Genomic DNA, 20,994 nt, shown 5'->3' with positions numbered 1-20,994 from the left:
GACACACAGACAGAAATAGTCATTCTATTCAGCACAGTTCTTTTCTCAGCCATTTAAAGAAATCATAATCCAACGCATACCTAGCTAGATTACTTACTAAAAGTTCTAAGACTCCATTCCTGGTCTATCCTTGGCAAAAGCAGCATATAGACACACAGATCCTTTGTTTCTCTCCTTCCTCCCAGCTTTTTAAAGTATCTTGTCTCCTCATTGGTCATTTTGGTCAGGTGCCAGCAAGGTTACCTTTAGCTTCTTAACCCTTTACAGGTGAGAGGATTTTTCCTCTGGCCAGGAGGGATTTTAAAGGGGTTTACCCCTCCCTTTATATTTATGACACGCCCCCCAAATCTCAGCTAGGGTGAAACACTGGCTGGGATTTCTTTCTAGAGCTCTGGGAAAAGCAGAGTTAATAAGACACATGCATCTCTAAATATACTACCAAGTACATAAAGACTAACACTATTTTCCACATCTCAAGGACGATTTTAACCAGTTGATTCTGGGAAACTTTCACGGGAGAGTGCATCAGCCACTCTGTTAGAAGCTCCTGAGATGTGTTGGATGTCGAAATCAAAATCTTGGAGAGCTAAACTCCACCGAAGAAGTTTTTTGTTATTTTCTTTGACGGTGTGAAGCCACTTCAGTGCAGCATGGTTGGTTTGCAGGTGGAAACGCCGTCCCCAAACATATGGGCGTAGCTTTTCCAGAGCGTAGACAATGGCGTAACATTCTTTTTCACTGATTGACCAGTTGCTTTCCCTCTCAGACAGTTTTTTGCTGAGAAACACTACAGAGTGGAATTCTTGATCAGGTCCTTTCTGCATTAAAACTGCTCCCACACCACACTCGGACGCATCTGTGGTTACTAGGAACGGTTTGTCAAAGTCTGGGGCCCTTAGTACAGGGTCAGACATGAGTGTCGCTTTAAGCTTGTTAAAGGCCTTCTGACACTTTTCAGTCCACTGAACGGCATTTGGCTGTTTGTTTTTGGTTAGGTCTGTCAGTGGGGCAGCGATTTGGCTGTATTGTGGTACAAATAGTCTGTAATAACCGGCCAAGCCTAAAAAGGATTGAACCTGTTTCTTTGACTTTGGGACAGGCCACTTTTGGATAGCATCCACTTTGGCCTGTAGGGGGCTGATAGTTCCTTGACCCACCTGGTGTCCAAGGCAAGTCACTCTGTTTAGGCCTATTTGACACTTCTTAGCCTTAACAGTTAGTCCTGCCTCCCTTATGCGCTCGAAGACTTTTTGTATATGTTCCAGGTGTTCTGCCCAGGAATCCGAAAATATGGCCACATCGTCAAGGTAGGCGACTGCATATTCTCCTAATCCTGCTAGGAGACCATCTACAAGTCTTTGGAAGGTGGCGGGTGCATTTCGCAGCCTGAAAGGGAGTACATTAAATTCATGCAGCCAGAGATGTGTGGTGAAGGCTGACCTTTCCTTGGCAGATTCATCTAGCGGTACCTGCCAGTACCCCTTGGTTAAGTCCAAGGTAGAGATGAACTGGGCCTGTCCCAGTTTCTCTAATAGTTCATCTGTGCGTGGCATTGGATAGTTGTCTGGGCGAGTTACAGCATTTAGCTTACGCTAGTCCACGCAAAAACGTATTTCCCCATCTGGTTTGGGAACTAGAACCACTGGAGATGCCCATGCACTTCCAGAGGGGTGGATTACACCCATCTGTAACATATCCTGGATCTCCCGTTCTATAGCAGTTTTAGCTTGAGGAGACACCCGGTAAGGTTGGACTTTAATTGGGTGAGCATTACTTGTGTCAATGGAGTGGTATGCCCGTTCAGTCAGTCCTGGGGTGGCTGAGAACGTTGGCGCGTAGCTAGTGCACAGCTCCTTGATCTGCTGTCCCTGCATACGCCCAAGGGTCATGGAGAGGTTCACCTCTTCCACACCACCAGCACTTTTCCCTTCGTAGTAGACACCTTCAGGCCACTCAGCGTCGTCTCCTCCCTGGGCTGTAAACTGACAAACCTTTAATTCTCTGGAATAAAAGGGCTTTAGAGAATTAATATTAGGCTTAGGCTTTTGGTTGGAGGTGGGGAATGCTATGAGATAATTAACAGCTCCCAGGCGCTCCTGGACCGTGAATGGCCCTTAGAATCAGAGAATATCAGGGTTGGAAGGGACCCCAGAAGGTCATCTAGTCCAACCCCCTGCTCGAAGCAGGACCAATTCCCAGTTAAATCATCCCAGCCAGGGCTTTGTCAAGCCTGACCTTAAAAACCTCTAAGGAAGGAGATTCTACCACCTCCCTAGGTAATGCATTCCAGTGTTTCACCACCCTCATAGTGAAAAAGTTTTTCCTAATATCCAATCTAAACCTCCCCCACTGCAACTTGAGACCATTACTCCTCGTTCTGTCATCTGCTACCATTGAGAACAGTCTAGAGCCATCCTCTTTGGAACCCCCTTTCAGGTACTTGAAAGCAGCTATCAAATCCCCCCTCATTCTTCTCTTCTGCAGACTAAACAATCCCAGCTCCCTCAGCCTCTCCTCATAAGTCATGTGTTCCAGACCCCTAATCATTTTTGTTGCCCTTCGCTGGACTCTCTCCAATTTATCCACATCCTTCTTGTAGTGTGGGGCCCAAAACTGGACACAGTACTCCAGATGAGGCCTCACCAATGTCGAATAGAGGGGAACGATCACGTCCCTCGATCTGCTCGCTATGCCCCTACTTATACATCCCAAAATGCCATTGGCCTTCTTGGCAACAAGGGCACACTGCTGACTCATATCCAGCTTCTCGTCCACTGTCACCCCTAGGTCCTTTTCCGCAGAACTGCTGCCTAGCCATTCGGTCCCTAGTCTGTAGCGGTGCATTGAATTCTTCTGTCCTAAGTGCAGGAGCCTGCACTTATCCTTATTGAACCTCATCAGATTTCTTTTGGCCCAATCCTCCAATTTGTCTAGGTCCTTCTGTATCCTATCCCTCCCCTCCAGCGTATCTACCACTCCTCCCAGTTTAGTATCATCCGCAAATTGATACTGGGGTCCGGGTTCATCACCTCTGACTGGGTCCGGATAGAAGTTTCCGGAACAGAGCTAGGCCTCACGGCTTGTTTAGCCTGGCTATGGGTGACCATTCCCACCCTCTTGGCCCGCTTCACATGATTGGCCAAGTCTTCCCCCAACAGAATGGGGATGGGATAATCATCATAGACTGCAAAAGTCCACATTCCTGACCAACCCTGGTACTGGACAGGCAACTTTGCTGTAGGCAAATCGAAAAAGTTGGACTTGAAGGGTTGAATCATCACTTGGATCTCTGGGTTGATTAAATTGGGGTCCACTAAGGAAGCATGGAGATAGTTGACACTTGTGCTCCGGTGTCCCTCCACGCAGTGACCTTCTTCCTGCCCACACTCACAGTTTCCCTCCGCTCCAAGGGTATCTGGGAGGTATCTGGGCCTGCGGACCTCTGGTGTGATCCCGGTGCAATGAACTGTAGTCTGTTGGGGTTCTTGGGGCAGTTGGCCTTTACATGCCCCAGCTCGTTACATTTAAAAAATCGTCCAGCTGACGGGTCACTGGGGCGAGGTGGGTTGCTGGAGAATGGGGTGGTGGGACGATAAGGGGTCTGGAAGGTTCTTTGGGAGGTAGGTGGGGCTTTGGGCGGCCCGCGGTAATAGGGTGTGGTCTGGGGTTGTCCCTTCTGGTCTCCGCTCCAACTGCGACCAGTTTTCTTCTTCTCTGCTACCTCCACCCATCTGGCTCCAATCTCTCCTGCCTCTATTACAGTTTTGGGCTTCCCATCTAGGATGTATCTTTCTATTTCCTCAGGAACACCCTCTAAGAATTGTTCCATTTGCATTAGGAAGGGCAAATTTACTGGAGATTCAACACTTGCTCCTGATATCCAGGCATCCCAATGTTTCACAATGCGGTAGGCATGTCGGGTAAATGACACGTCTGGTTTCCACCTTAGGGCTCTGAACCTCCGACGAGACTGCTCGGGTGTTATCCCCATTCTGACTCTCGCCTTGGATTTAAACAGTTCATACTCGTTCATCTGTTCTTTAGGCATTTCAGCTGCCACCTCAGCTAAGGGTCCACTGAGCTGCAGCCTCAGCTCTACCATGTATTGGTCGGTAGAGATGTTGTACCCAAGGCAGGCCCTTTCGAAGTTTTCTAGGAAGGCCTCAGTATCATCGTCTGCCTTGTAGGTGGGGAACTTTCTGGGATGGGGAGTGGTACCTGGAGAAGGATTGCTAGGGTTTGTTGGTATATTCTGCTGAGCCTTTTCCTTCTCCACCTCCAGTGCATGCTTCCTCTCTTTTTCCCTCTCCTCCTCCACATGCTTCCTCTCTTTTTCCTTCTCCTCCTTCTTCAGCCACATGAGTTCTATCTGTGTTTCATGTTCCCTTTGTTTTTCCTCAGCCTGAAATCTGGCTAATTCCAGCTTTTGTCGAGCCGTGGATTTTGTCATCCTGACCTCTCTGTTTTTAACTAACTTTACACCCGAGGTTTAGAAATAAACAAACAAAAGTCAGCTGTAAAATTTTGCTGTGCTGGAATAGAATACCTATTCTCTGATAGTGATTGTCAGCCTACAGAAAAAGACAATTCCCTTGTCTCTGCTCTGGCCCCAAATCAAAGCAAAAAACCTCCAACTACTTGGAAATCTGCTTACCAGCAGCCCAAAGGAAAAAAAAATTCCTTTTCAAACTTGTGCTTCTTGTAAAAAAAAAAAATCAAAATCCTAAAAAAAAAAAAGCCCCTGCCAGGAAAATGGGTAGAACACCCCCCCCCCCCCCGCCCCCCATTTACTTTTAGAAAAAAAACAAACTTCTGGTTTACCAAGACTGTGAATTTCCCTGCAGGAGGTTAAGTACCCTGCCTCCAGGCAAAGAAAACCTGCAATTCACAAAGATAATCCCCTTTTGTCTCTCCTCTGGCCCCAAAGCAGAGAAAAAACAAGCTGCTTTCAGTTTCAGCTGCTTTCTGGACCTCCTTTCCAGCAGCCCCAAAGGAAAAAAGAATTTCCTTTTTAAAATCTGTATTTCTGGTTCAAAAAATCTCAAATTGATCTCAAAATGATTTCAGGTTAATCCCACCACTCTGCCACCATGTCAAGGTTCCTCCCCCACTCTGAACTGTAGGGGACAGATGTGGGGACCTGCATGAAAACCTCCTAAGCTTACTTTTACCAGCTTAGGTTAAAACTTTCCTAAGGTACAAATTAATTTTATCCTTTGTCCTTGGAATAACCACTGCCACCACCAAACTCTAACTGGGTTTACTGGGAATCGTAGTTTGGACACGTCCTTCCCCCCAAAATCCTCCCAACCCTTGCACCCCACTTCCTGGGAAAGGTTTGGTAAAAATCCTCACCAATTTGCATAGGTGACGACAGACCCAAACCCTTGGATCTGAGAACAATGAAAAAGCATTCAGTTTTCTTACAAGAAGACTTTTAATAGATTCATAGATTCATAGATATTTAGGTCAGAAGGGACCATTATGATCATCTAGTCTGACCTCCTGCACAACGCAGGCCACAGAATTTCACCCACCACTCCTACAAAAAAAAACCTCACACCTATATCTGTGCTATTGAAGTCCTCAAATTGTAGTTTAAAGACCTCAAGGAGCAGAGAATCCTCCAGGTGGCCTGGACACGAGGAGGGAGCAGGGCCTTGTCAGATGCTCATCTGATGCTCCTGGAAGTTGGGTTGCAGAATCAGACCCCAAAGTTCTCAATTTCTAGAGTCCATTTTTATAGGAATTTATTCCCATGCCAGTCTATGGGAATTGCTTCATCATGCTGTTGCTGAATCAATCAGCCGATGGCACATTCCTGACGGCTCCGTGCTGCCAGATGTTATCTTGTTCTTTGGTTCTCCCATCCTTGAGTCTGTTGGGTGGATTCCAGTCTGCCCTCCAGGGGTCCTCTGGTTGTTTCCACTTGATGCCTTCTTCCGCAGATGGACACTGAATTCTTAGGCTGGCACCTCTCTGATCATTCATTTATTATCCACACCAAGCATCTATCCACATACATCCTCTATTTCTATTTTAATCACAATTGTTAACAAAGCGAGATAAATACAACAAAAGGGCGGGGAATCTCTGTGTGCTGTTTCTGTTGTTACAAAGTATTGCTTTGAGAACAGACTCTGTTTTAGGATGTACTGTCACAATTAGCAGCTTGCAAGTTTCACACAGAGAGGGAGAGAAACAGTACCAAAAACCAAGAGACCACTTAAGTTAGTAATACCCTGAAATTTAAACTATGGTGAATCAAACTCATTTGTGATTTTAATACAGAACTTCTTTAATATGATCCAACAGATGCTGTGAAGGAACATTTTAACACTGACGCAGAGTAATGTGTGTTCCTGTAGTGTGCCGAGCCTGGCATTGTTTGTTTGTACCCCGCTATAAACCTTGTATGATTGCTATGTGTGCCCAACTCTTATAATGCATGTGAACCTATTGCTATTGTCTTGAATGTTAGCAGCAGCCACGATGTGATGGAGAATAATAAAGATAAATTCAGTTTCCAAAAGTAGATTTTTATTCCACACCCATGCAAACATACCTATGTAATACTGAGGTAAACTTTGTACATGCAGGGGAAACTTTCGTATCTTTAAAGGGGATGGAAGAGGGAATTCACAAGCACATACACCCAGCTGTGAGAGCCTCCTTGGGGTATGTGCAGCTGTCCTGTTTAATCTCCCAGGGGGTGGAGTGCCTTAGGTATTTCTGTGGCCCCAGAAGATACATGGAATGGGCAGGTGGGGATCAGGGGAAGGGGAGTGTAGGGAGGTCCTTGCGATTCTTTCCCCCAGCTTCCCTGCAGTGATTTCTCCCCACAGACTCACGAAATCCACCTTCTGCGTACTCCAGGCAGCACCATGTTTGCTGCATGGAGCTGGCATGCTCATGTGGGCAGTTGCTATGTGCAGAGCCCTGCAACTCCACGGATATCCATTTTATATCATTTTTGTGGATCACGGATTGGATGTGGATACAAATTTTGTATCTGAGCAGGGCTCTAGCTATGTGAGCTCTTCACACTGAGCAAACAGGAAGAGCAATGTCAAAACTTCATGGGGCTTTAAAAGGGGAGGAGCACATATCTGTGTACCTGACTGCAGGGCAGTGGCGATCAAAACAGTGATCAGAGCAGTCACGGTGGCCATTGTGGGATACCTCCTGGAGGCCACTTCCGGTGACGTAAGCAATGCAGTATCTACACTGACGCTGCGTCATTCTAACTAGGTCGTCCTAACCTCTATGCTGCTCGCCAGCATAGCAAGAAAGTTAAAGCAACAGGAGAAGCATTGCAGTGTGTACAACTCCGTAGTTCAACGTAAGCTGCCTAATGTTGGCTTAACTTTGTAGCGTAGAGAAGCCCTTAAATCTTAATCCAATAGTTCTTACGGAGCCGTGGTTTAAGGCATAAGTAAATATTACTCTTAAGTTTTATTGTGAACAGAGTAATTCAGATATTTAGCTTCTGCTGTTATTTCAGCAGTAGTGCAGCAAGGAAACAGTTTCTAAATAATAGCAATAATTAATAAACATATATATGGCATTAGTGAGACTAGTTCTCGAATAATGAGTACTGTTCAGGTGTTGGCATTTTTAAAAGGATGTGGAAAAATTGGAGAGGGTGGAGAAAATGTCTTACAGTGAGAGACTTTGAGAGCTCACAATCTATTTAGTTTATCAAACAGAAGATTCAGAGATGACTTGATTACAGCATATAAGGACCTTCACATGGAGAAAATACCAGGTACTAAAGCGCTCTTCAATCTAGCAGAGAAAGAGAGAACAAGAACCAGTATCTGGAAGCTGAAACCAGACATATTCAAAGAAGAAATTAGGCACAATTTTTTAAGTGTGTGATTAATCATTGGAGAAAACTAACAAGGGAAGTAGTGGATTCTCCATCACTCGATGTCTTCGAATCCAGATTAGATGCCTTCTGGAAGTTATGCTTTAATCAAACACAAATTGTTATGCTCAGTACAGGGGTATCTTAGTGAAATTTAATGGCCTCTGGTACCCAGCAGTTCAGACAAGAAGATCAGATCATCCCTTCTGGCCTTTATGAATCTAATTGCTACTTTTATTAGTGAACAAAATATACATCTATAGTAATGCCAAACAGAATGCTATTCTCCCCCAACCCCCACAGCTTAATCCTATCCTCCTATGAAGAAAGAGAAAATGATGGTTACTGTGCCAGAGGAAGCCCCAGATTTCATCAAGAGGGCTTATATTTGTAGTCAGTAATATTTTAGCATTGTTCACTTGTAGTCCCAAAAAACATAATTGTTGCCTTTTAAAATTTTGGTCAGCTTCTGATCTACAGAACCTGTTTTTAGACATAAAACTTTGGTACAGTAAATGATTGGTATAAGTGATGTACTTTGTTTCTGTGAAACCTGTTAAGCAAGTTGAGAATACTGAGCATGGCCAGGCTACAGGTTTCAATATGTGCATTTTGCCTTTGGGTTATGATGATCACCTAGATCCTGATCCTGCAAACACTTAAGCATGTGTATAGCTTTTCTCGTGTGATTAGTTCCATTGAAGTCAAATTATGTGTGGACATAGTGTTTGCAGGATCTGAGCCCATGTGAAAGGACAGGTTGCTATATTTCTTGCATACTTGCCACTTCATCTTTATGTGAAGGACTGTAAATCAAACAATGTTGTGTAGATCCCTTATTTTCCTGCTGATAACAGTTGTGATTTTCCATTCTTTGAATAAATTCTCCTTGTTCATCCTCTCCCGCCCCACAGCAACCCATCCAGACAAAAAATTGAAATAGCTGTGTTTGTTTATAGAGCTAAACGATTATGTTTTCTTCGATGGTGAATGTGACAATTTTCAGTGCCAATGAAAATGAGACTGATATCAGTAACTACAGCCAAATATAATGCAGGCTAGCAATGTACCAGTTTCCTTACACACCTCAATTAGTGCACTTTTGTCCCTGATCTGCTGCACCATTGCTATTCTAGTTTTGAAACCCTCCTCAGCGGAGACCATTAACTATGCCAAATTGAATTGTGGTTATATGATAAGGATGAATCCGCAGTGGTAATTGGACTAATAACAAAAATATCATGGGCAGTGGCGGATTACTGCACATGCCCAAGGGTCTATGCCTAGGGGCGCCAGCAAATTTGGGGCCACTGGAAAAATCTACCCCCGCCACAGCCCCGGGGGTAGTGGTGATGGAAAGAAGAGAGCAGGGTCATGGGGGAAGAGGTAGAGTGGGGCGGGGCCATGTGTGGAATCGGTGCAAGGCTGCGGAGGGAAGGGGTGGAACGAGGCGGGGCCATGGGCAGAGCAGGGGCAGGGCTGCAGGGAAAGGGTGAAATAGGTTGGGACTATGGGAAAGGGGTGGAACTGGGGTAGGGCTGCAGGTGGAAGGGGTGGGGCAGGGTGCCAGGGTCCCCCCATTTGCTCTGGTCCAGGGCCCTATGAGACTTTAATCTACCTCTGATCATGGGCATGCCACACGAACAGATGATTCCAGAGCTGTAAGGACGTGTGCAACCAAAGGAATGAGACAGTCATAAATAAAAACATTAATGTCAGCCAAAGGATTCAATTGAAATTAAGCTCAATTCGAAGAAATAAATACATTTTTAAAACAAAAATCTCAGATAGAACCTGTAAAATGGAAAAAACCCTAGAGAACTAACAAAATTTAACACAAACTCATCTAAACATTATGGCCAAGATTTCCCAAACTAGATGCCTAAAGTAAGGTCTTAAATCTGTAGTTAGCTATCTAAAATTGACCTGATTTTTAAAAGTGCTAAGCAACCAGCAATTCCCATTGATTTCATTAGGATTTGTGGGTGTTCAGTACTTCTGAAAATAAGGTTGCTAACTATGGATTTAGAAGTACTTCTGAAAATAAGGTTGCCTAACTTTTTAGGCACCCAGGTTTTTTTAATCTTTAATCATGGCCCATGCTTACTGCAAAGTTCTGATTATACACTGGGCTTGAAAAATCTATCATTGCCTACTAACCTGAGGTCAAATCCTTCTACGATGGTAAATAAGACCAATGCTCCATGCAATTTGGAGGAATAGAACAGTTGTGCACTGTTTGTTGTATGCGGTATTTAATTGCAACATATTGCTAATCAAACTTCTTTTGTATACATTTTTAATGAAATTTAACATACTACAAGGGCTGGTTGAGTATCAAGAATATTTTCTGAATATACGACTTGATTAATTTCACTTTATGTATTTACTTGATTAATTTCACTTGTATGTATTGAATAATGTATTCACAGAATAGTATAGGGCCAGCTTTAGAGCTGGTCAGATAATACAAAAAGTATCTGTCAAATAACTGTATTTGACAAATACTTGTGAAATTTGTAAATTAATGTATGAGTCAAGTCCTGTTTAAGCAGCTCTGCTTACTACATATCTTTTTTTTTTTCCCCCCACTCCTTTTCTTCCCTGGTTTTTCTCTCATTTTTGTCTTTTCTGTAATATTACAGTGTATCGCTTCCTGCATTGTCTTCAGTGTCTGAGACCAATATAAAAGATGGGGGTGGAGGAGTGCACAATCACCAAAGGCAACATCTAGGAGACAAGCCAACCTCCCCTCACCTGTCCATGGACCCCGTTTGGGGGTTTACGTGTCTGATTACATTTGAAGGCCCTCTCCTCTGCTCTCCGTTTCCTTTGGAAAAAGAAGTCTCTCTGTTCCTTCCTTCCACTGTAGTCTTCTGGCTATTAGTGTGTCTGGGAGTCCTTTGCTTTGCCCCACTTCCAAGCCTCCTGGCTGCTGTGAAGGGAAGAGGCACATATCTGTGTTGCTTTACTGCTCCCCAAGCCTCAGGTTTTGAATCTTCCTCCCCAGTAAAAAGTTCCATTGCCTGCTTTTACTTCTGTTCAGAGCTTTCTCTAGCAACTGCAGAGTGAGATTGACTTAATTCGTCATTGACCACTGTATTTTGATTAGCAGCAATGAAACCGACAAAACTCTTGACAGTCTTCATTTAGCTGCAGCCTGGCAAAATCCTTAGCAACAGTAGAGGCACCTGGGTTCTGGACATCATTGCACTGATTTACACTTAGGTCATATTTAGAAAGTTTTCTTCGCAACCATAAAGGCTAGAGCTTTTTTAAAAATGTTAATGAACACCTAGAATCTGCAGGTTTCAGAGTAACAGCCGTGTTAGACTGTATTCGCAAAAAGAAAAGGAGTCCTTGTGGCACCTTAGAGACTAACCAATTTATTTGAGCATGAGCTTTCGTGAGCTACAGCTCACTTCATCAGATGCATACCGTGGAAACTGCAGCAGACTTTATGTTTCATAAAATGTTTCATATTCTCTGTGTATATATAAAGTCTGCTGCAGTTTCCACGGTATGCATCTGATGAAGTGAGCTGTAGCTCACGAAAGCTCATGCTCAAATAAATTGGTTAGTCTCTAAGGTGCCACAAGGACTCCTTTTCTTTTTTCTAGAATCTGCAGAAGTTGATGGCTGGCCAAGCAAAGTTTCCTAATCACCCCAAAACGAGTGGGCTTTTTTGAGTCCTGATTATAAATCTATATAATACAGTAATCAGACTGGCTTGCTTACCACCTATCTACCAAAAGTAGTAGAAATTGTGGGGCTTCCTTGGCTTACCTCTCCTATTTTAATGACTTTTTTCTTTTAACTTTTTGTGGTATAGAAATTTCTTCACTTCATCTATTCACAGTATATTAAATTTAGTACTATTTATGGCTTTAGTAAAAAAATTTTTCTTTTCAGTAGGTCATCCTGTCCTCATTACTTAACCTCAGTACTTAAGCAGAATCATGGCCGGTCTTTCAAAGGTAATTATGGCATTAATTTTCTGTATGTTTTGCCCTCCCACAATGCTATTCATATTAAGAATAAATTCTAGACTGAAATGTGCAGATGGACGTTTTTCAAAGTGTACAAAGACTCTTTCAGAAAAGTCAGTTAATTGAGTGCTCCTTAGTTGTACTAGTGTGTCTTTGGTTTAAACTGATTTTGTTCTTTTAGTAAATCCATCACAAGAGCTATTTTTTAAAAGTTTACATTTTATACCTTGGTGTAATTACACCAATGTGTGCACTGTTATAGTGATATGGGCATATGCTGCGCCTTCATGACACAAGGATGTCATGGTGTAAATAAATCTAGAGTAGCCTGGTTAACGCTGCCATCCCACCTCATAAATGCTCTGTGCAGGATATCCTGCTTTATGGCTACTCTTATGGCTATGTCCTGCAAAGCTTTGTGTATTAAATTCTGCTTGTCTGTTCTCCTTGTTTTCTATTCTCTATGACAGTGGGAGAAAAACTCTTCTCTGGTATAGCCCTGAGTCTGGTTATTTATGTTGTAAGGTACAGAAGTATCTGAAGATTTATGCCTAAAGTCATGATGATTAATGTGGTAGCCAGAAGAGCCCTATGGCTGCACCATGGGCCAGCACATCTCTCTGCAATGTCAAAAAATATTGGCTTTTACCTTTCAGAGGAGAGAAACTGCATTTGGATAAATCATGGATCTATCCCACAAGGCAGAGGTGCAGGATTACAGTTTCCTATGGTCTACTCATGAGATCCATAAAATACTATGGGATCCAGATGTGAGTTTCACAGTTATGCAAAGGAGGAAATATAGCATGTCTATCTTTTGCCATCCTGGTGCTGAGAAGGGATTCCACTGTTCGAGGAGCCAATCCTCCTTCATGGCCTTCTGTGCTCCAACAGCCAGTAAGGGCAGAGGATGATTTGTAATAAAAGCATGTGATGGTCCCCCTTGCAGTCTGAAGAGTACAGGGCTCTGTTAATGATATGACAGATTATAAAGATTCCCCTCCCTATGTATCCGAGACACGCCATTTCCTCTGCACCACTCCTTAATACGGGCTGTCCTTCTTTCAAACGGTCCCTTCCCTTCTCCTTTATTTTATTTTCAAGGGAAATTTCATTTGCCTTCAGATGAAGCAAATTCTAACAAGAAGCTGACTTTTTTGCCTGTCTTTACTGTGCAATATCTGGGGGTTTTGCCCCTCCCCTCTTTTTTTTAAAGAGAGGATTGTGCATCAGTCTTCATTGACAAGTGGGTGTTAACCATGATGAACCTGTGTGACACTTACTACATTTTCAAGCCAGCCTCAAGGGCATAGGAGGCTACCATCCCTTTTATTCAAGAAAAAGTTTACTCCACTGTCTTGTTTTTTGTTTCCATTGGTACCATAGAACCTGTCACCAGATCAAATAGGTTTTAATGTATTTATTGGCTCTAGATACAACTGTTGACATCTTAGTATGTAACGCTCTCCCATATCCAGATTATAGCTCTGTTTTCCCAACTGAATTAGTAATAAAATAAATATTAGAGCACATAACCTTCCTTGCAATCAGTAGCTCTTATAATATAGATCGGGGTCAGCAACCTAGGGCACGTGTGCCAAATCGGCACGCAAACTGATTTTCAGTGGCACTTTGCTGCCGGGCTGGGGGTTCTGTCTGCCGTACCCCTGCCAGCTGGGGTTCTGGCCACTGGCCCCACTCAACCCGCTGCCAGCCTGGTATACCAGCCACTGGCCCCGCTCAGCTCGCTTCCGGTCTGGGGTTCCAGCCGCTGGCCCCTTGCCAGCCGGGGTCCCGGCCGCTGGCCCTGCTCAGCCCACTGCCTGCGTAGGGACATTGGAAAATTCAGCAAGGAAAAGCAAGGGCAAGGATCACACTAAACTGATAAGATCTGCATTTTAATTTAATTTTAAATGAAGCTTCTTAAGCATTTAAAAAACCTTATTTACTTTTCATACAACAATAGTTTAGTTATATAATATAGACTTAGAGAGAGAGACTTTCTAAGAAGGTTAAAATGTAATACTGGCACGCGAAACCTTAAATTACAGTGAATAAATGAAGACTTGGCACACTACTTCTGAAAGGTTGCCGACCCCTGATTCATAGATTCATAGATATTTAGGTCAGAAGGGACCATTATGATCATCTAGTCTGACCTCCTGCACAACGCAGGCCACAGAATTTCAGCCACCACTGATATAGATACACCTTTAAATCATCCCCAAAAAAGGTAATGGAGAGAGATTGGAAGGGCCTGAATGAGCACACTGTTAAGGATTAACAATATGTTTAGCTGCTGTTAGGGCTCAACAGTGTAATACAATTTTTTCCCTTTCCCATGAGGACATAGAATTTTTTTTGCCTCACAACCCTGTTTAAGCATAGTTATTTTTGTAGAGCACTAAAAGACTAAAAGACACTTCAAAATGTAGTCATCCTTCTGTGTGATTTATGGCTGTTATGAGAACTTCAGTCACTAGTGGCTCGAAGTCTGAAAAGATGTAAGCTGTACTGCTACTGGAAGCTAATGGAAATTCATTTTAAGTTGTGTGTATTTGGATCTGAAAATTCTCTGTTCAAGTCCCTGCAGAGTCCGAACCTTCCTGTTGATATACTCAGTTATTGATCTGAACTGCACTGTCTTGACTCTAATACATCTTAATATGTGTCCATCCGACACAGAATGTACGCCAAGTATGCAGTGCACTTCAATAGCCTGGTCATTTATAGAAGACTCTCTCTGATGCTGAAGTGAAGTATTTTATCATCACTAAAACACATTGTGATTTGTTCTGCAATGGTAGCGCTAATAAAGTCACACTCTCATCCTCACTACATAATGTGTTAATTTTTGGTCATATAACAGTCATGTAGGTTTTGGATTCTTTACCACATGGACAAAAAAGAAACGTTAGTTAACTATAAGTGCATATTATGCCTTTCTGGTAGCCATTTCCTCATCCCAGCAGGTTCTATCTAATCTGTCCATCTAGGTTTTGATGAGTGCAGTATAACAAGGGTTTGGGATCTTGCAGTCGCCCTAACCTGTAGACTTCCTGTTCTAAAAAATTAGCCATTAGGGTAATCCAGCTTTCACATTCAAAGGTAGTGTTATTGTTACATGTAAATGGTACATCTTTCACCTTAGTTTATCTCCATCTACGGCCAAGTATAATGTTGGCACTTCATTTCTCCCTAGATAGGGAAAGCGGCCTCTGATTTCAAAACATCGTATTCTGTACAGTGGTTCCAGAAATATACTAAAACCACCATATACAACAGGCTCTCTCTGTAGGAATCCTAGTACCTGAACTAGGATTCGTACAGAGAGAGCCTGTTGTATATGGCTGAGTTCAGGGCTTGACTGATCAATAATAAGGCATATTCCACCAGAGGTTTAGTGTCCTGAGCAAGAAGGAAATGTGTCTGTAGAGGATCTCTGCTGATTGCAGTTTTGGATGGGGGAGGGGTGTTAAGTGACTTATCCTGGATCTTGAACTGGCTGGCTGCCAAGAAAATATGTTGGTTCTTAATTTTTTTTTAGCTATAAACCTTAAGTGCTCGTCTCAAATTCCAGTATGAGGCACAACTGACTTAATAGAATCTAAGCAGGAATTTAGTGATGTAGCAGACTGGGGCAGATTAAATAATCCATTTTTTCAGTTCTGTGGGGGGCTTTAGGCAAATGAAATGGGAGGTTAGTTTTAATTTTCAACCACAGACCACCAGAAAAGTTAGTCCGGACTTTTGAGGATAGATCAGCTATCAGCAGGCAGCATTAAATTCCATTCATCCAAACCAGGTTTTTAGTTGTCTCATGATGCTGTACAAAGGATGTTTCCTTGCCTGTCTGCTGAACAGCTGTTGAGCCTTTTCTGCGCACCTTCTCTAGCACAGTGGTTCCCAAACTTGTTCCGCCGCTTGTGCGGGGAAAGCCCTTGCCGGGCCGGGCTGTTTACCTACTGATCCGCAGGTTCAGCCGATTGTGGCTCCCAGTGGCCGCGGTTAACTGCTCCAGGCCAATGGGAGCAGCAGGAAGCGGCACGGGCCGAGGGACATACTGGCCACCACTTCCAGCAGCTCCCATTGGCCTGGAGCAGCAAACCGCGGACACTGGGAGCCACGATCGGCCGAACCTGCAGACGCGGCAGGTGAACAAACTGGCCTGGCCTGCCAGGGGCTTTCCCTGCACAAGCGACGGAACAAGTTTGGGAACCTCTGCTCTAGGGAATAAAAGATAGACATGTTTGCTCTAAGTATCCCAAGGGCTTGCTGTAGAATAGAATTCTGTATCTCACTCTTTTTTAAATGACTGTTCTGATGTGCCGAATACAGGTTTGGGATTGCTAGTAAGAGACAATGAAAACTGTTGATGGGGGGATGACATATTTTGACCCACTCCCCCACAAAAATAAACAAACTCTGAGAGAAGTCTGGGGGCGGGGGGCATGTGACCCCGCTTTCTCCCCCGCAATGCATCACCTCTGATTTTAGTCATTCCAATTTGATGCACCAAGGGTATCAAGGATTTGTATCAGTTCTAATTGAATTTCTACATATTGTACAACAGTTCAGAAAATCCTCTCTTTTAGAGGCAAGCCATTAGTGTTCCCTGGGTCTTAGGAGGCAGCTGTTGTTGAGACTGAAGACTTCTTTTAGTGTGTTCTTTAGCCATGGTGCTGGGGAAGCATAAATTTGGGAAAGTATATTGCAGCAAGACAGAGCAAGCCAAAATACGTTAGTGGTGACCTGAAGAGCTGCTTGCAAGGTGAAAGAAAGAACTGCAACTCATGAGTTCTGCACTGGGGTACTGAGATGCAGAAACCATGCTCGCAGGTAGTTCTGTCTTGAACTAATGTTTATAGCTCCTTGTAATTTAATAAAGTGGTTTTTATATACCAATATCATATGCTAAAAGAAAATGTCTGGCAGCAAGTGATAATTCTGAACATTTCACTTCCTGATCAAGATAATGGAGCAAAATAATAGTTCACAACTTTTTTTGTCTGTTGGTTTCATAAGATCTGTAAATTCAGTGGTTGTGTTGCTGCCAGCATCATTTTGGAAAGGAAAAGAATAAAAATCTCATGAGCAGTAGGCAGACTGTACAGAATTTTGTTTTAGCATTCTCCCATTTTAAATGGGAAATGTATTTTAAGTGAAAAATGTATATGTTCTATAGTTAGCACTGAAAACAGAAGCTTAATCCCCCCCTTCCTGAAATAGTATCAGGCTGGTTTTCAGGGCCTTCTGTGAAGTGAATTCTAAGAAAAGCTTTGTAAATGCATAGACATCTTAGTAATTATCCAAATTGTTATACGTGATCCCAAACATGACTATGTTCTTCCTAAAAATTAAGCTGAATTCATCACTGGTCATGGAGAAATTTGACCCAATGTGATAGTTTATTTTCCTCTTGAAATGTAAATATATAACTCCCATGTCTAAGGATGATAGCTGTTCATTTAATAATAATAATTAGTAATAGTATTGCCATCAGGAAAAACAAAGAGCCATATGAGCTGCTGTGTACCAACAGTTCAAACTTCAACAGATGGTTAACAGGGGAAAACTCTGAGTAGCCAGCTTCTCTTCTCTTCTCCCCCATAAAGGTTCCTTTCCCAGGCATTGCTCCCAATACATTTCACAGTCCACCACTCCCCATACATGCTTACTCCCACTATGTGTTCTCCCTCTGTGAGACACCCAGGGTACTTCATAGGGGGTTCCCACCTTCGAAACACCTTGTAAACCTCATACTATAAACAGGTGCTCATAAACCCTCATACACTTTGAAACCCTCATACCATAAACAGGTGCTCTCCTTTTGTCTGACTCGTGCGCCATACAAGAGAAATGTGTTTCTGATTCTGTTATGCTGCTGAAAAAAGATCAGGGAGAGAATGTCTGTAAAAGGCTCATTTATTGCTTTCCTCTGCTTAAAATACATTTAAGATGCCCTGAAATAGCATAGAATAGGACAGACATACAGAAACCTTTTCCACTAAATATTTAGTGGAAAAGCCATTAGAGCCATTGGCCATTATCTATGAAAACTCGTGGTGAACGGGGGAAGTCCCGGATGACTGGAAAAAGGCTAATGTAGTGCCAATCTTTAACAAAGGTAAGAAGGAGGATCCTGGGAACTACAGGCCAGTCAGCCTCACCTCAGTCCCCCGAAAAATCATGGAGCAGGTCCTCAAAGAATCAATCCTGAAGCACTTACATGAGAGGAAAGTGATCAGGAACAGTCAGCATGGATTCACCAAGGGAAGGTCATGCCTGACTAATCTAATCGCCTTCTATGATGAGATTACTGGTTCTGTGGATGAAGGGAAAGCAGTGGATGTATTGTATCTTGACTTTAGCAAAGCTTTTGACATGGTCTCCCACAGTATTCTTGTGAGCAAGTTAGGGAAGTATGGGCTGGATGAATGCACTATAAGGTGGGTAGAAAGTTGGCTAGATAGTGGGGCTCAACGGGTAGTGATCAATGGCTCCATGTCTAGTTGGCAGCCGGTGTCAAGTGGAGTGCCCCAGGGGTCGGTCCTGGGGCCGGTTTTGTTCAATATCTTCATAAATGATCTGGAGGATGGTGTGGATTGCACTCTCAGCAAATTTGCAGATGATACTAAACTGGGAGGAGTGGTAGATACACTGAAGGGTAGGGATAGGATACAGAGGGACCTAGACAAATTGGAGGATTGGGCCAAAAGAAATCTGATGAGGTTCAATAAGGATAAGTGCAGGATCCTGCACTTAGGACGGAAGAACCCAATGCACAGCTACAGACTAGGGACTGAATGGCTAGGTAGCAGTTCTGCGGAAAAGGACCTAGGGGTGACAGTGGACGAGAAGCTGGATATGAGTCAGCAATGTGCCCTTGTTGCCAAGAAGGCCAATGGCATTTTGGGATGTATAAGTAGGGGCATAGCGAGCAGATCGAGGGACGTGATCGTCCCCCTCTATTCGACATTGGTGAGGCCTCATCTGGAGTACTGTGTCCAGTTTTGGGCCCCACACTACAAGAAGGATGTGGATAAATTGGAGAGAGTCCAGCGAAGGGCAACAAAAATGATTAGGGGTCTGGAACACATGACTTATGAGGAGAGGCTGAGGGAACTGGGATTGTTTAGTCTGCAGAAGAGAAGAATGAGGGGGGATTTGATAGCTGCTTTCAACTACCTGAGAGGTTGTTCCAGAGCGGATGGTTCTAGACTATTCTCAGTGGTAGAAGAGGACAGGACAAGGAGTAATGGTCTCAAGTTGCAGTGGGGGAGGTTTAGGTTGGCTATTAGGAAAAACTTTTTCACTAGGAGGGTGGTGAAGCACTGGAATGGGTTACCTAGGGAGGTGATGGAATCTCCTTCCTTAGAAGTTTTTAAGGTCAGGCTTGACAAAGCCCTGGCTGGGATGATTTAGTTGGGGATTGATCCTGCTTTGAGCAGGGGGTTGGACTAGATGACCTCCTGAGGTCCCTTCCAACCCTAGAGACTAAACACATTTATTTGAGCATAAGCTTTTGTGAGCTACAGCTCACTTCATCGGATGCATGCAGTGGATGCAGTGCATGCATCCAATGAAGTGAGCTCTAGCTCACGAAAGCTTATGCTCAAATAAATGTGTTAGTCTCTAAGGTGCCACAAGTACTCCTTTTCTTTTTGCGGATACAGACTAACACGGCAGCTACTCTGAAACCTTCCAACCCTGATATTCTATGATAACAATAGCTCTTTCATTGTGAGCAGGGAGCTAATTACTAACCCAGCTAATTCTGATTCCAGTTAGTAAGTTTAGTGGTTTTACAATACTGTCCAGTGTTGTGGTTGGGCTCTTCAGGAAACTGATGATTTCACCCTGCTGTCCATAGGATAGAATTTCTACAGCTACATGTGTAATTTTGAGTTAAAGCAATGCTGTTTATCTAATTATTTTTAGGTCTTCAATTGCCCATTTATTCTGTATACCTTCATGCTCCGTAGATTGAAGAATTTTATAATTTTTTTCCTTTGGTATCTCTGCTTGGGTGTTCCATTTGACTTGTGGGTAACGTGATGGATATTGCAAGGAAAGCTCTTTGTGTTGCAGTAATATAAAGATGCTACTCATCCATGTTGAATCTCAGTGCTGCATTTAACTAATGCAATTCTACAAACATGTAGTTTGTAGAATACGTTCCAAGGCTGCTTTAGGCAGATTTCTGTTGTGGCAGATGGCTAATCTTTTTCTTTGTATTGTTATGAATAGCAATTATTCATAGATAAATATAACATTGCAGCCTGATCATATGTATAGAAAAATGCCTGATGTGAGGCTACTCTTCCTTGACTTCAGCTCTGGTAATGTACATTAGAAATGTACATTATAATATTTGTTTCACCACTAAAATACACTGTGATTTGTTCTGCAATGGTAGTTCTAATCGAGTCACATTCACTCATGCTCATGAGCTAATTTTTAAGCATACAGCAGTCATGCCTATTTGGGATTCTTTGACACATGATTCCAATTTCTTGGGTGTCCAACTATAAATGCATATTATTGTTGCTGTTGTTACTTTTTAACAGGATTCCTTGTTCTCCACTCCACCCCAGAATGAAACCTAACTTTTTGCTACCTCTCCTTTACAGAATCTGATATTGATGCTGCTACTGCAATGATGCTGTTAAATACTTCCATAGAACAAAGGATTTTAGACTGTAAGCATAAACAGTTTTACGCGTTGTTTTTTCCTTCATTGAAAGCTAAAAAATTATAGCTGAAAATTTCAGAAGTGAGGTATGCTCTAGCTCAGTGTTTCTCAACCTTTTCAATAGCAGTGAGCGGCTTGCTGCCTTCCTATACCGTGTCAGGAAGATCTCGGGGACTGACGCTGGTCCACGGACCAGTTGTTGAGAAACTCTGTGGCTAGCTTATAAATGGTAGGGAGGCAGTAGGGTGGCCATCCTGCAGATTCAGCCCCTTCTGCCAACATTCCCCAGTTTTACAGGGACCCCATTTCTGATTTCTTACATTAGTCTGGTTGCTTTCTGCCACTCCATAGTTAGAGACACTATACTTCTAGCCCGCTTCTCTACCACTACTATTCATATTCAGGATTTGCTGAATATCAAGATCTTCTAGTATTCAGTG

The 20,994-nt window shown here is 43.2% G+C and overlaps 2 protein-coding genes across 16 annotated transcripts in view; one reads left to right on the top strand and one right to left on the bottom strand.

Annotated features, from left to right (window-relative positions):
* The window catches only part of LOC144263173 (uncharacterized), a 52,607-nt gene that overhangs the window by 10,626 nt on the left and 20,987 nt on the right, over window positions 1-20,994 (bottom strand). For 3 of the 10 annotated variants that reach the window (XR_013345747.1, XR_013345746.1, XR_013345748.1), the window contains one exon: window positions 5,537-10,805. The exons of 1 other annotated variant lie outside the window; for it this stretch is intronic. Coding sequence is in view for 3 of the 9 variants with exons in the window: in XM_077813911.1 (XP_077670037.1) it covers window positions 7,882-7,972; window positions 10,628-10,805; window positions 17,670-17,743 (343 nt within the window). In the remaining 6 variants the exon portion in view is untranslated. Of the gene's footprint in view, window positions 1-5,536; window positions 10,806-17,669; window positions 17,744-20,994 lie in introns of those variants that run through there. 6 more of the 10 variants (XR_013345745.1, XM_077813912.1, XM_077813911.1 and 3 more) reach the window with 5 other exon arrangements.
* FOXN2 (forkhead box N2) overlaps window positions 1-20,994 on the top strand; it is a 125,424-nt gene that overhangs the window by 99,985 nt on the left and 4,445 nt on the right. For 3 of the 6 annotated variants that reach the window (XM_077813908.1, XM_077813906.1, XM_077813907.1), the window contains exons 4-5: window positions 11,783-11,847; window positions 20,493-20,561. In XM_077813908.1, the coding sequence (XP_077670034.1) occupies window positions 11,783-11,847; window positions 20,493-20,561 (134 nt within the window). The remainder of the gene's footprint in view (window positions 1-11,782; window positions 11,848-20,492; window positions 20,562-20,994) is intronic. The other 3 variants (XM_077813909.1, XR_013345744.1, XM_077813910.1) reach the window with 3 other exon arrangements.

This window comes from Eretmochelys imbricata, chromosome 3, assembly GCF_965152235.1.
Source record: "Eretmochelys imbricata isolate rEreImb1 chromosome 3, rEreImb1.hap1, whole genome shotgun sequence".
Classification (NCBI taxonomy): Eukaryota; Metazoa; Chordata; order Testudines; family Cheloniidae; genus Eretmochelys; species Eretmochelys imbricata.
This window is presented reverse-complemented; position numbering and strand designations above follow the sequence as displayed.